Source organism: Passer domesticus, chromosome 4 (genome assembly GCF_036417665.1).
Source record: "Passer domesticus isolate bPasDom1 chromosome 4, bPasDom1.hap1, whole genome shotgun sequence".
Classification (NCBI taxonomy): Eukaryota; Metazoa; Chordata; class Aves; order Passeriformes; family Passeridae; genus Passer; species Passer domesticus.
Genome location: NC_087477.1, coordinates 52,127,641 through 52,142,585, shown reverse-complemented (window position 1 = coordinate 52,142,585; position 14,945 = coordinate 52,127,641). Strand labels below are relative to the sequence as shown.

Genomic DNA, 14,945 nt, shown 5'->3' with positions numbered 1-14,945 from the left:
GCCAGCCCAAGCTAACGCCGAGCAGCCAGGGCGAGGCCCCGGGGCAGCGCTGCCCCGCGGCACAGCCCGCCCGCCGGCCGGGCGGGAGCGCAGCGCAGCCTCCCAGCGCCCCGCTGCTGACGAAGCTTTCATCGCGCAGCAAGGCGGGCAGGCGAGCCAAACGGGGAAGGAGCGGCCGTGCCAGCCCGGCGGCTCCCCGGCAGCGGGACGCGGCCCCTGCCGAGCGGCAGCGCCGAGGCCGGCAGCCCGCCCTCCGCCGCGGCAGCGCGCCGCCCGGGCCCTGCGCCTCCCACCGCGGAAAGCTGCCGGCGCTTTAGGGCCCCGGAACAGGGAGAAACAGCAACATGCGCCTAGTCGGAAGATGGGACGCTACTCCCACCCTTACACGACATTTTCAACCAAACCCCAGCAGAATGTTCTCTTCTAGCAAAGGCCACCCACGCCCCAGCCATTTTGGATGCATGAGCAACTCCCACAGGACATGCACCCCCGTGTGCTGCTGCTGCTTCAGGAACGGCCAAAATCCCAGACAGGGAGAACTCAGCAACAAAAATAAAAGAAGCAGGGTTTTGTCAATTGGTTTCTTTGGCCTGGAGGTTGTGGGGCTTTGTGGTTTTTTAGAGGTTGCTGATTTTACATGACGGTAAAGCAGATTTCCATCCCATTCATCTACGAGCACTCTGTCCTCACAAGAAACCCTGGGGTTGGTACTCCAAAAAAGCAGTACAGGCACAAAAGCCCCTCTGCCTCCCTGAGGGCAGTGGTGTGATGGGATGTGTGCTGCAGATGACAGAAATAAATCTGAACAGCCACTGTAACTAAACCCACCTCCCACTTCAAAAGTACTTCAAAATATTTCAATTCAAGTATTTTATGCAACCTTACAATTCAAGGTGGCTTCAGGATTGACCCCAGGTTTTTGCTGTTTTGTTTTTAGAGTTTAAGGGGGTCAAAGGACCAAAAGCAAAATGCTCCTCTCTGGCTGCTATTGAGTATAATTTGAACTTGTGCAAAAACTTCAGCTGATTAGTCACCTATATTTAGAAGGAAGTTATTGTCTGAAAGGGCAACCATAATGGAAATGATTTTGCACAAGAAGTAGAAAGACCCACTGCGTCTATTTTTAATGCATGCAGAAGGTTCTATGACCAAAATATGGTTTGTCAAAACAGTGATCAGCATACATGCTGAAAACCACAGCTACAGAGCAAATTGAAAGATAAATCAAACCACATTGTCCATCTCCCTTGGTTTCATCAAAAGCAAGCAGGAGAATAAGTTCATGAAGGCAAATCACAGGGTAGCAGTAGGTGCCTGCTGTGGATCCTGAGGATGAATTTGAACTTTGCTCTGACTCTGGGCTGAGGGCTTTCTTCACAAGTGTAAATGCACATCTTGGTTTTTAGGGCTGGTGTACCTCATGGTCCTTAGGCATCAGCAACATGCACAGCCTAACCACACCTAGCTGATGGATATCTACAAGAATGCTAAAGCAGTACTACAGTCACAGTAACTTGGTGTTTGGGACACAGCTGGGCAAACACTGTAAGACACAGGAGGTGTCTGCAGTGTGCCATGGTCAAGAATCAGCACCATGACCTCATCTTCCTCCAGCACTCAGGCACAGAGGGACCTTAGATCGGACTAGCAGCCAGTTAATCACAGCCTGAATTTCAATATTCCTCTCTTTATAAACTCATCCATTGTTTTAATTACTTAAGGAAGATGCACAACTTGTGTTTTAATGCACACATTAAAGCACAAATGCTTTAACTCCAAACTTTGACGTACAAACCATGACTGGAGATGAGGTGAACTAAATAGAAACTTTCCACTTGAACAATGGATAAAAAAGATCAAGAAGGTAACTCAGCTGAGTAATATCAATTTTGAAAGGCAATTCCCAACCCCTGCAAGCAAGACTGAGAACTACTGGATAGCAGCATAAGTGCTAGGATGTCCCTCACCCTGCAACTACACACTGGAAATGCACACACAATATCCACACCACCACTGGCACTGTCCTTTCATAATGAATGAAGAGCTGAGTGGAAAAAAAAAACCAACCAAACAACCAACTCCTCTATAAATCAAATTTACCCATGCCAGGCAGTATAAAAAAACAAGAGCAGGTGATTCCTATGATCGTACAACCTCTGGCCAAGACTCAGCATAGAAGCTACAAGTGAAGACAGTGCAAAGTTGTTTTAAAAAGCCATATGACCATACTGTGCTGAAACATTTTCTAGCCTATACATCAATTTCACATAGTATTACTTTGGCTTCTCTATTTGCCAATAATCTCCAAGATCTTTATATGCTGGCAATTATATTTCCTTCATTAATGCCACTCAAGACATCTGTGTTGCATTCAGTGCTGTGAGTGGAATTTGGAATTAACAGAAATGTATCTGCATCAGATTCATGCTGCCCATGTGGGAAAGCTCACTGACCATTCACACAGTTTTTGTGGTCTGTGTTAAACACTGTGGTTCAGCAGTTACTTGGCTCACATTAACAGAGCTGACCAGTTCAGAGAGACTCTGGCCTGCCTATACAGCTCCTAGTACATGCCATATCCTAGATATATGTTTGGCCCCCTTAGACTTCATTTATTTTGAAATTTAAGTGTCTAGAAAAACTTATTGAATAGTTTATGAAAAATGGTATCTCCCATGCCAGAAATCTTTCATCTATAAGAGAGTAATAGGATTAAACAGGAAATAAAAAGACCAAACATACCCTGACACACTCACATCAGATGTATGATGGAAATTACATACTCATCTGTGCTAAAACTTGACAAGAAAATCTGGAAAATACTGTTGAATATCATAATCACTACCTCAGATGGCCTGAGGAATCCACCACCACCACGCTGGTGGTATTCTGTGGTACTTCTCCTTTGTTCACAGGAAAATGGAAGTCCTTGCACAGACGAGTCATCATTTGTCAAAGCATTCATCACAGATGCTTAACTGCACAACAGAGCTACCCAGCCTAAAGGCTATCTATCCATTGCTGTCCTCATCCAAGCCAGGACAGCCCAGTTTTATGCTTGATCTGCTCTCATGAGTTAGTTTAGGGAGCTAACCTAGCAGAAGGCTACTCCTGCCCAAAAAAAAAAAAAAAATTGTATGCCAAACTCTGACTGGGTGCCCTGTTAAGACAGAGAAGATCCTGTCTCAGGGCAAAGTAGGAGGCAGTCTGCCACAGGAAGCAGGACCTCCTGCTCTGGGAGCTGGCACTTATAGGTAAGAACGGCTCAGTTATCACAAAACTGCATGGTAATATGGCCACTCACCACTAAAATGACTGACACAGTCACCATCCTGACAGCAGATCCATGTGGCAGCTGGAATTTTCAAGGGGCTTTAAAAAGGCTTACTAAATTCCATTCATTTTCATGGCATCTGGGTTCAGGTCTATCAGCACTGGTTTCAACTACAAAGGGCAAGTTTTGCAAAAGCAAGCTTTGCTTGTCATATCCAACAGACCATCAAGACTTAAGGTAAGGACATGCAGCTGGAATAAACAAGGATAAAAGTAGCAAGTACACATTTCAAGAATATGTTTAAAAATTCTGCTGTTCTTACAGAGACCGCATGTACACATTTTCATCGGTAGTTCCAAAGATGTGGCAAAAACCATCACTTGTAATAACTGAGCTTCCCAAGGAATATGGTCTATTAGACATCAGATATTGATCATTCTAGTTGAAAATAACATGCAGAAGACAGGAAGGATCCTGCATTTCTCCACCCACTGCAGCAATATCTCCCCAAAACACAGATGACATAGTCACAAAGAATGGCAGACATCCTACTGTGTAGAATACAATTCCACTGATATTAAATGGTATTAGAAAACCATACTTTTTTACATATTCATTTTAGAAAGAGGGAGAAATATTTTGACAAATGTCAGAACTTCCTGTTACAGCATTCCTGCAAGAAGTGTTTCTTTCTCTCCCTTCAAATTAGTTTGTTCTAAAAGACTGCATTAGGTAGAGCAATATATAAAACATTTAAATAGTCAAATTTGAAACAAACCAGTCTGATTCTGCTGGAATTTAGTGTTCTATGTGATCTAAAAATACTGGGTTTTGGATTTTCTTACACATGAAATCTGTCTACTTTGGAGCTCTGTTTCAAATCAGAAAACAATTTCCTTAGAATCCCAAACCCTCCACAAAATAGAGCCTCTGTCTACTAGTCAACTGTATGCAAGCATCAAATTTTACAAAACAAGTCTCAACATATGTCCTTACAAGAATATCCAGTATCATGTATTTCCTCATCTGAAACTTGAGAATCTTAACACATTAGTTTAAAATGAAAACTTTCATTTAGTCTGAGCCGGATTGAAGCGTTTTTGCCTTGTTCTGTATCTCAATTTGTGTGAGATTAATTTATCTTCTGAACACAAGTCTTGATTGACTTGCATGTGTTTATAAATATGTATGTACAACTCAGAGTAGGAAAGCAGCAACAGCATTACATCAGCCTCAACACCTGCACCATGTTGACTGAAGCAGAGAAGACTGTCTATTGTTTCTCCTCCTTATTAATGTCTGCCTTCCCAGCCTTACAAACGCCTTACTGCTCTGCCAGTAACATAAATCATGCTGACTCTCTCTGACTTGCAATTTCCACTGTGACTGGAGAGGCAGGTCTTGAAAGCTAAAAAAAAAAACAAAACCAAAACCCCAACAATAAACTGTGAAAATGTCTAACAAATATTCTTATGATTTTTATAATGACATTTGCCCCAAGTGCCCATTTGTGTGGAAAATGTTTAAATTGCTTCATTTAAAAAAGTCTACAGTCCTAAGGGAGCTTTTAGAATTATATACAAAACATTTTCATGCAGATGGAGGGCATTAAGTACTTCATGCATGCAAGAAGGAAAAAAAAAGCTTGAAGAGATGTTACAAGAAGAAAGCAGGAATATTTTAAGTCTGAGACAGAGATCTTGTTCATCATACTTACAGAGAAAACAAACTGAAAAGAAACCAAAAGGAAACAGCTGATATAGTATAGAACAGATTCTCTCCAAAAACTTACTCAGCATCTAACATGCCCATCTCAACAATCCTTCTTCTAAGCTAAAATGTAAACCTTAAAAAATACCTGACTTTACACCACGGAAGTTTACTGCTCCTTAAGCTGAGCTATACATTTAGACAGAACAAATGGTAAGGATCCAAGTGAGCCAGCACTGGGGGAGACACTCACCACACGTCACCCAGAAAACAGCAGTTTCAGCAAACAGGAAATCCAGACTGAAACTGAGACCAAGACTGCCAGCCATGACAGCAGTAAGTAATGGCAGAATCTTTTAAGAGGAACAGTGGGGACAAAATCTGGTTTAAAAACGGATCACTTATGGAAAGGTTTAATGGGCACCTGCAGCAGTTGCAAGAGGTGGGACTCAAAGACCCCAAAGTGCCTCTATCTTCAGAATCAAGCCCCTACCAGAAGGCAGCTGTGGGAAGTATGTTAGCTGGAAAAGCATCTGAATACCTGGAAAACAGGCTACAAAGGAGCAAGCATTAAGACAAACCCCTGCAGGGCAGCAGAACTGCTTTGAAAATATTTTTTTATAATTTCCATCTTGATTCTGAAGTGATAACATCATGCCACAAGCAAAGGAACCAGAATGGCAATGTTGTCTAGAGCATGATTTCATCCTCCCCACCTTTCAAGTTGTTTATCAGCTCAGAAGGACACTGACAAGCTTAGCAGCACAGGCTTGCTGCTGGAAGAATGTGAAGCTAGCAGGGTTTTTCAGGTCAGGCTGGACCTAGTACAATGCTGCAGATTAAGTTACTTCAATGAATGAGGTGGGAGTCTTGGGAGCAGACAATTTGCTCCTGGGAATAAGGTTCAGAGCACCTAACCAAGCATTTAGGTAGGAAGGGACTGCCAGCTCTCAGTTTGTTCCTACTTTGATGCTCAAGGGATCCAAAAGGGTAACCTTTCTGGAAGTGAACATATCATACTAAGCAAAGCATTCCGTATCGCCCATTTCTAAAGTATACAAAAATACCCTGGAAAAATGAGTTTTGGTTGCTGCATGGCAAAAGTTCCCAAGCTGTTTTAAAGATCTGCTGTGGTTTTGTCTTAAAGCTTATCAATGCTTAAAGCCCATGAAAAGCTGCCATTTTCTCACTGCTTGTGAACATACCAAATAGCAATTATAAACAAGCATTCTGAAAAGAGGATCCAACTGGTGGACAGGTTCTTGAAACCTGGGCACAACATTCAGACATTTTTCTGTAATTTCTGTGATCTTATGCCTGAGGTCTACTGTCAACAGTAGATTATGTGGAAGTCTTTCTACTGCCTCTTATTGGAGCCTAGATCCTTAATAGCATCATTTAATAGTCATTATCTATTACCAAGATGTAAAAGAGACAAGTCCTGTGACATAATTCCTGTCTCTCACAAAGTGAAGCACCTACACCAGCTGTTTTAAATGTCAATTTAATGATAAATAGTGTCTCACAAAACAAGGCAGACATACCACTGGAAATGTCCCCATGTTCCAAATGCCTCTCTTGTATTGGATGCATCATTCTTGTAACCTTGCAACAGTCAGGGCTATTCATTAACCAGCTATTAGCTGAAAAAAATAAAATATCCATTAAAAAGAAATACCAACTTTCTAAAAGTGCAGTAAACTGAGACAGAGGTAAACTTTCAGAAGCAGAAAGGGATTTTAGCTAGCAACTTCATCCTGAACACCTCTGCTTTATCTAACAGGATTTTGTACTTTTGTAGAAAGCTGCCACGATAATCTAGGTAAATTCTGAGCATGTGAAAAGGAAAGAAAAAGAGGGAAAAAAAGTTTATGATCTTTCAGGAATACCCCAGATGCCATGCAACCTCTTCCGAAAGAGAATTCCTTATATCAGGAATTGATTTTGTGCCACCTTCTATTATAAACTCAAAGGATGCACACAATAATGTATGAGTGAAAGTGATTTAAAATGTGTTTCTAATAGTGCTTGAATAAGGACCTGCTTCTGGAATTATTCACACAAATTATTTCCATTTGTTAAAGCCATTATCCCTATTCTCTGACTAACCCCCTTGCACCCCTTTCAAAAGAAGAAAAAAAAAACCAAAGCAAAACCCAACAAAAAAACAGAGAACAATTTAAATGTTTTGATGTGACAAATGCCAGACTCCAAAGCTCATAAATGTGCTCGAACAATGCATTTGAAACTCTCATTCCAGCACCTTGCATCTTCAAATAATCTCCTGAGCTGATTCAAAATGCAAGCACTTTAAATGTACAAACATGGAACGAACCTTCCAGCTCTTGTAAAAAAGATAATGCATCACAAAGTTAACTTTTTACTTTCAAGATGACTCTCAATCATTGCTTCCGTGACTTTACTTTCAGGCTCACCCTGTCCTGATCTTGGCATGTTCTGCTCCAGAACACACAGAGAGATCAGAAAAGCTCTGCTTAAGATTCAGAAAGAAGATAAAAAGTACAGGTAACTAGAAGTGTGCTCTATCCTGCCTGAAAGGATGGGGGGAGGATTGATAGTGATGGGGGACAGCAGAAGAGCACAAAAGAGCACACACTATAAAATAAAGGGAAACGCTCTTCCAGAATGAGATGGAAAATGAAGGAAGCCAGGGTGAAGGGGGAGCAGGAAGGGATCTAAACAGTTACAAAGAAAAAATAGAGACAATTTTTAAACTCATGATAGAAAAATATCTACAGCTTTATAGAAATGGATGTAATTTTTACAATTTAAGCTAAAAGGCAAATAAACAAAAGATTTAAAGTAAAAGGTGAGAGAGAGACCTATCCTGAGCAGGTTTCCAGTAGATGCTGACACCATGTATTATGAAGCCCTGGATTTTTAAGGGGAAGTTGTCTGGGAAATTATTTTAATTCAGAGCAAACCAAGTCTATGACCAGGGCAGACCTACAAGAAAACAAGCATCAGCACCCTTGGCTACCCAGACCAAAGAGACAGAACCAACAAGCTCTTCAGCTGACTATTGGAAGAAAGGGATGGCCCTTTGTGGATGGCACATGTAAACCACTGCTAAATAGGCATCCTAAACACATTTTCCAAGCATCTGTTTGGATACAGCCTCTGCTGCTGGCCTAAAATGGCAGGACTGGAAGCAGAGTGGAAACCACAGCCTCCAAATGCTGCTCAGCACTTCTAATCACAGGATAACCCAGTGCTGTGGAGAGGAAGAATTTCTGCTCAGTTTAAGGCAGAAGTCAGAACTCCTCCCAGGAAGCAGCACCTTCACTTCATTCCCACAACCCACTACCCAAAGCTGATTCTCAAAAACTTTTCTGGGGGTTGGAGATTTGGTCATTTTCAGGTTTTTGTTTGTTGGTTTGGAGGGGGTGGTTGAGGTTTGGGGCTGTGGGATTGTTTTGAGGGGTTTTTTATATTTTATTTTTCTTTCTTGGTCCACTATCAGGGTGTAATTAAGGTTCAAAGTCAAGAAAGAAAGGGAATCAGCACTGTGTCAGCAATTAGCTCAACATCCTGTTAATATCTACCCATAATCTCTCCCAGTCTAGGCGTGTAATCTACCTAAGAGGTAAATTAATTTTCCAGTGGTTGCCTCCATGGGTTACCAATCTCTATTGCTTGTTACACATTTAGTTACACAGGCATAATGTCTCCTAAGAATACATAACCAGGTATTACACTTTCCTTCCATGAACCCCATTCTCTTCATAGTAGAGCTTGTACCTCCACATGAGGAATATAAGCTTAGTTGGAAATGAGAAGCCCTATTTCCCCATGCACTAGAACATCCCTTACTTTACATATTTAAAGCAAAATACAACTGAATACAAGCAGCTGGAATTAACCTCAAAAGGTTTTGGGTTTTTTTTCCCCTTTCCAGGGGAAAAAAACTTTTACTTGTTAACTTTTACTTGTTTAGCTTGTTAACAAATCAAGCTAGTTTCACAGTCTCTAGGTGTCAGTTCTCAGTAAAAAAAAAAAAGATTATCAAGTTATAGTCACAGCTTTTAACAAGTTCTCAAAGTTCCATAATACCTCATAAAACAAGTATCACTTACATCCCCATCACCCAGCACAGTATTGAACATGTGCCACCACAAGAAATGCACTCCATTTCCCTTACAGCAGTGTTCAGTCAAGTCAAACTGACATGCAAGAATATGGTACCCCCCACATTTCCATTTTTTCCCTTTTCCCATCCTTAGTGATGACAGATACCAGGTCTGTAAACCAGCTTTGTCTTGAACAACCCTCAGGCAAACATTAGCGAGTCTCGCCTTGCAGACGTCATGAGGGTCTTCACCTGCCACTGTGGTAGGAACGTTCTGGCCATGCTGGTAGCCACAATGATTGGGAGGCAGATAGGCAATTGCTCTCCCAATGTCTTGGAAAACAGGGATTAACATCAAATCACTAGAAAGAGGTGACCTAAATGCTAAACAACATCCTACCTCCTCGCTGCTGACAGGACTATTCATTTCAGAGTGGACAGGCTCTATTTTACCAACAGTCTTCTCCGTTTATATACACACACTCCCTAACACACACACATGCACACACATGGTTCTCATTATCAGACAATGGCTGAATGATCAAAGGTTAAGAATTATTTCTCTTTTTGCCTTGTTGATGGTTTAAAACAAAAATCAATTCAATGTATATATCATTTATAGAAATTGTTTTTAACTCAGCTGTTCCACACAGGGATTGGGAAGGTAATGGCTCTGCTGCAAAAAGAGGGAATAAAAGCTCCCAGGCTCCCAAAGGATGATTTATGCCACACTACCCAAATTTCAAAGTGAGGTTTCTCTTGCACACAATAGTTAATAATCTGGATTCTTCTTTGTGGCACTATTATTTCAATGACAGAATTTACTGGCAGTATAAAATGTAGGAGAATATTTTATTCTGCATATATTTTGCACCTCCATCTCTTTTGCATCTTATTTTTCTTTCAGTACATAGAGTTTAAGGCTTCGCAGCATTTACAATCCCTTCTTTTATTTGCCCAACACAATAGGTACCCAAGTGCAGTAAAAAATAAATAAGTACAATTAGAATAGAAGGGCATTTTCTCCTCAGCTACACATCAGGCACCTGAATTTGGGTGAAGTCTCTGTACTTGTAGAGTCAAGACTTGAATTGCTGGTCATGGACAGGTCACTGACAATATGGAGAGCAGTGCTGTGTTGGGATAGTGAGGAAGAGCCAAGTCCAAGATTTACCCAGCAGAGGTCAGGCTAAACCAAAACTTTACTGTCATTATGGGTCCTAAGAAATTGTCTCTTGGGTCCTTCCCACTGTTTCCCCTCAAAATCAAAAAACAAGTATTTTTACAAGTATTTTAGATACCTAAGAATTACTCTGAAAATCATTTTAAAACAGCAAAGACTTAAGTTTGTTGGACAAAATACCCTTAAAAAAGACTAAGACAAAAGCATCTGACACCAAACATTTGAAAAACTCAATATTATTGTTGGGCAAAAATGCATTAATTAAATGAAATAAGAATGAAAATCCACTGTAGCAACATAAAGAAAACATTGTGCATGTTCTCCAAGAGTATTTCAAGTGAATTTTGTGCTGATACACAAGGCATAGTAAATGCTTCTAAAAATACACATTAATATAAGTATTCGTAATTACAAGGGGAATCACCAAGGGTCTCAAGAGTTTGGGAGTTATCTGTCCACAAAATGAAAACAAAAGCATCATGCATGTGATTTAGCATTTAGCACAAAAAGCAGAAAACACTTAAAACAAAACTCATGGAGATAGAATAAAGTAAGTCTGCATAATGTGCTCATATGCATGACAAAGAATCTACACAGCTTTCAAATAAAAATGTGAAAATACTATAAAAACACAACAAAGGAGATGCAGTGTTCAGTATCCCAGTGAGTTACATTGAAACAAACTAAATAGTAGAGAATGTACAAAAAATGAACAGAAAAGTTAAAAAGTGCAGCATCAAACATGTCTGTGTATTTGTGATATGTACACATGCACACAAACATGCATTACTTGTTAAGTAAACTTTTCTTCTACAGTCAACATAAGTGTTGGGGGGGAGGTCTGAAGCACGTGAATAAGATTTTAGCAAAGGTAAGATGTTCACTAATATTTCTTAGGACAGTTAATACTAGAACATTGCAGACAATGCTAATTACACCCTGAATATTGTTTGAATCAAGGGATTTGACACATCATCCAAGACTGAGTATGGTAAGCAGCAACACTGCATTTCACAGGGGAAGACATCAGAGGTGTTACGCACTCATTACCTTAAGGAAGCCAAGCGCCCTAAGTTTGACCTAAGCAGTTGGTAGGCAGTGAGCTGTTTATGCTTAAAATGCCTAAGTTTACAATCCAAGGCAATGGACTTTACAGTCTTTCTTGTTGCAGCACAGACACCCGTACTCTAGGTTATGCTCTAGTCTTCTTTTGTTGCTGCTTACCAGAGAATGTCAAGATTGGTGGAGGCAACTCTGGGCCTCTCCCCTTGCCCTGCTCTGTGGTCTCAGAAAGGTTTGATTACAACTGTCTCCCTGAAGATGCATGCAGAAGTCTTATCCCACTACATACCTTTTTTTTTCCTAATACCCAACTCAGAGCTTGTGCACTGTCCTCTAAAGGCATGCTTAAAACTGCTTTATGGTCTCTGCGCTGAGGACAGTTTATTTCCAAGCAGATCACAGGCTTTGAGATGCAATTCTATTCCTCTTGTTCCACATTACGCGGACACACACAGTTCTAAGGTTTTCAATTACAATATTTACAGCACAGCTAGAATTGGCTCGGTATTTACACTTTTCTGAAGGGCTGCTTTCAAGCCTTGGCTGCACAGAAAGTTTAAAAGAAAATGTCCCACCCCAATGGAAATACCAAGTTCCTAAATCACTGCTCTACTTTTGTAGGACACAGAGTTTTATCCACATAACACATGCACAAACCTCTCAGCTCTGATTAATAAAGAAAATATGGTCACATAAAAGGTACTGCAGGGATGCCAGAAATTGTTGTTTTCTAAGTAGAATCCACATTAAACGTGTCTTCTTTAGCATGCAACTTCTGCAAGGATTTAAAAGACTACACCTGATATCCTAGAGAAGTAAATTAGTGCTATATTTATTAATTCATCAGCAGTTTCAACTGAGGATAAAATGAAATACAAATGACTACTAAATGCTACCATTACTCTTTAAATACCTCTCTGCAAAGCCAGAATCAATTACAGTGATTGCAAAAGCTGGAGCAGCCTCCCTCATTACCTGAAAACTACTCAAACTTGGGATGAAGTCAAAAGAGAGACACAATTCATGTCATGAAAACAAGACAGACAACACCAGTGCTCCTCCAGACATGGCTCATACATCTGTGCATCCTGCAGAAAATTTTTCTTCTATCTGCTATGCCACCCACCCTTGTTCCATCTCACAGCTAGTGACTAATTACACTTCAGTGCAGCAATTCATCCAAGTTGGACATTTGAAACAAGAAAGACAAGAATCTTCTGCTTTGCTTTTTAAGCAAAAAAAAAGTTTTACCACTGGTAAAACTGAAAGTAATAAAGCCACATGGTATCAGAAGGTAGTATTTCGGTATTTTTGACTGCCTTGTGGTACAGAGAAAAAAACCCAACCTGGTATGCATCTTCATATTAAGTACTTAGCTGTCATTTATCACATCAATGTTCAATGAAAGTTTCTTCGACAGAAGGGAAACACTATTCAAATCCAAACCTGTAACACACATGTTGTATTATATGTGTTATAGGTTTGGATTTGAAAAGTGTTTCCCTTCCATCAAAGAAGCAACACTGTCCTGCAGCAATGTGTGCTGATATCCCAGCTTAGTACTCACTGCACTTTGCCAGCCATGGAAATGTCTAATTGCATTCTGCTTTTTCAGTCCAGAACTCCTTGTACTGCTGCTATCACCACTTTGCTGTGTTCCTCCATGCTCGTTTTGACAGCTCTTGCTAAAGACTAGCCAAAATGTAAGCCTGGTTTAGACAGGCAAATCACCTCACTCATGCAAAGGCAATCTTCAAGCCTGCCTCAGTAAATTAAACTTACAGTTATAAGAAAATAATGAGAAGCATTCCCATGGGCTCATCTGAAACGTGGTGCTAGCTATGAGATGCAGCCCTGAATAATTTCAGCACAAGTCCACCTCCAGAGACAAAATACACAGGATTTGAGAACAGGGCAGTGTTTTCCCCTTCTGCTTTGTTTATTCTTGCCAATGTAACTACATACTTTCTTGGGTCAAGAAACTTCAACAAGTCTTGAAACTGCATGAACAATGCCAACAAAGACACAGAAGTGTTATGCAAGCAATAAAAGAATTATTTTTTGCAACTAAAGCAATAAATGGCTAGGTTTAACAAAATACTCTTCTAGGTAAGATCATTAATGACAAAATGAGTAGTCCTTGAATTAAGAGGGCAATTTACTTTAGCATGGGCTTCAAACTTTCACTTGAAGCCAGTGTGATTTGCATGTAGTACTCCCCAAGTAAATTAATAGAATTTACTTTGATTTAAAAAGCATTGTTTGAGGACAAAGATTTAACTCCTCTTGAGAGGAATGGCATGGTTCACATGGAAGAGGGTGGACTACAATCACCTGGGATCCATTCCAATGTGAATTTTTCCTATGATTTTGATACTCAAGGTGTTGCGTCAGATGCCAGTCTGTACAGGCTATTGGGATGACAGGAGACAGGGTCTGGAAGAGCCTGCACACTCTTACTGAATGCATTAAAAGTTCTCATGCCAAACTTATGCATGTCACACAACACTCAACAGCAACCAGTATCAGTCTCAAATTTGCCAATTCAGATATACCTGTATCCTATGACTCATGCTATCATCTTGGATGTATTAGCAACAGCTGTTCAAGTAACAAAAAGTGTAAAACGTGGCTTTAATGCCATTTGCCTATGTATGTTTTATAGAATATTTATAATGAAAAATCATAAGTCAGATCCAAGTAGTGTTGTTATCTTTCCTAATGCATTGTTAGATTTTGCTAGTGGTGCTACAGAGTTTGTGCATGTTTGGGATTTTCTCCTTTGTTTTGCTGGCAGGACCAGGGAAGTCCCAGGGCTGAGACTGGTGGAGAGGCAGTGTTCCCAAGGACTGTACAATAGAGCAGTGTTTCCTAAAGTAGGTTATGTGAAGGACGAGCAGAAAGGCATCAGAGGGAGGGGTGACTGTGGAAAATATGGATGATGTCATCCTCAGCATTAGCAGATCTTTGAAAATACATGGCAGCGATATACTGTCCCAGTAGAGGATAAGGAGCTATGCTTCCAAAAGTTGGGAAAGTGCAGACCTATCTCAGTGTTTCCTTGTTTCACTGAATCCCTTTAACTAACTAGTTCTGGAAACATGGACAACTTGGTTATAAATGGCCACGTGCTCAGCCTTTGTCTTAAGCCTATGCCCAGATGACCCATTTTGCACATTTCAACCAAGAATAAAGTGACCTCATTTTCAAAAGTGCTGAGCACCAGCTGTTCCTATTGTATTCACAAACCACACTATAGGTTCCTGTTTTCAAATTCTTGACCTCAAAAAAATTTTGAGGCAGCAGAGTGGTTATATGTTCTTCCACTTGCCATATGCCTATTTATTTTAGCTCAAATATAAAAGTCTGGGTCAACTACTTTAAAATCCTGAATGCACTAAGTCCTGAACAAGTACTCTTGCCACTAGAACTTAAGTGTAACCTAAGTGAGACACGTGATCTAAAAAAAATATTTTTGCACAGAAGAATGACTAGATTGAAAGAGTATTTTGGCTTTCACTCCTGGTTTCTTTTTTATTTTTTTTCTTGCTAATGAATGGCCTAAAAATGGGGGAACAATAGCATCCCAGATGTTACACCTGAATTTGTATTTCTGGGATTAAGTT

At 40.4% G+C, this 14,945-nt stretch overlaps 1 protein-coding gene and 1 long non-coding RNA gene across 9 annotated transcripts in view; one reads left to right on the top strand and one right to left on the bottom strand.

Moving 5' to 3' along the window:
• The window catches only part of STOX2 (storkhead box 2), a 142,371-nt gene that overhangs the window by 37,898 nt on the left and 89,528 nt on the right, over positions 1–14,945 (bottom strand). For 2 of the 8 annotated variants that reach the window (XM_064417836.1, XM_064417834.1), the window contains exon 2: positions 6,529–6,627. The exons of 5 other annotated variants lie outside the window; for them this stretch is intronic. In XM_064417836.1, coding sequence (XP_064273906.1) covers positions 6,529–6,613 — 85 coding nt within the window. In that variant the 5' untranslated portion in view covers positions 6,614–6,627. Of the gene's footprint in view, positions 1–2,783; positions 2,803–6,528; positions 6,628–14,945 lie in introns of those variants that run through there. One more of the 8 variants, XM_064417844.1, reaches the window with a different exon arrangement.
• Positions 38–14,392, top strand: LOC135299202 (uncharacterized). The gene is made up of 3 exons (XR_010361243.1): positions 38–3,254; positions 7,414–9,186; positions 9,280–14,392. It is a non-coding gene; the product is annotated as an uncharacterized LOC135299202 (long non-coding RNA).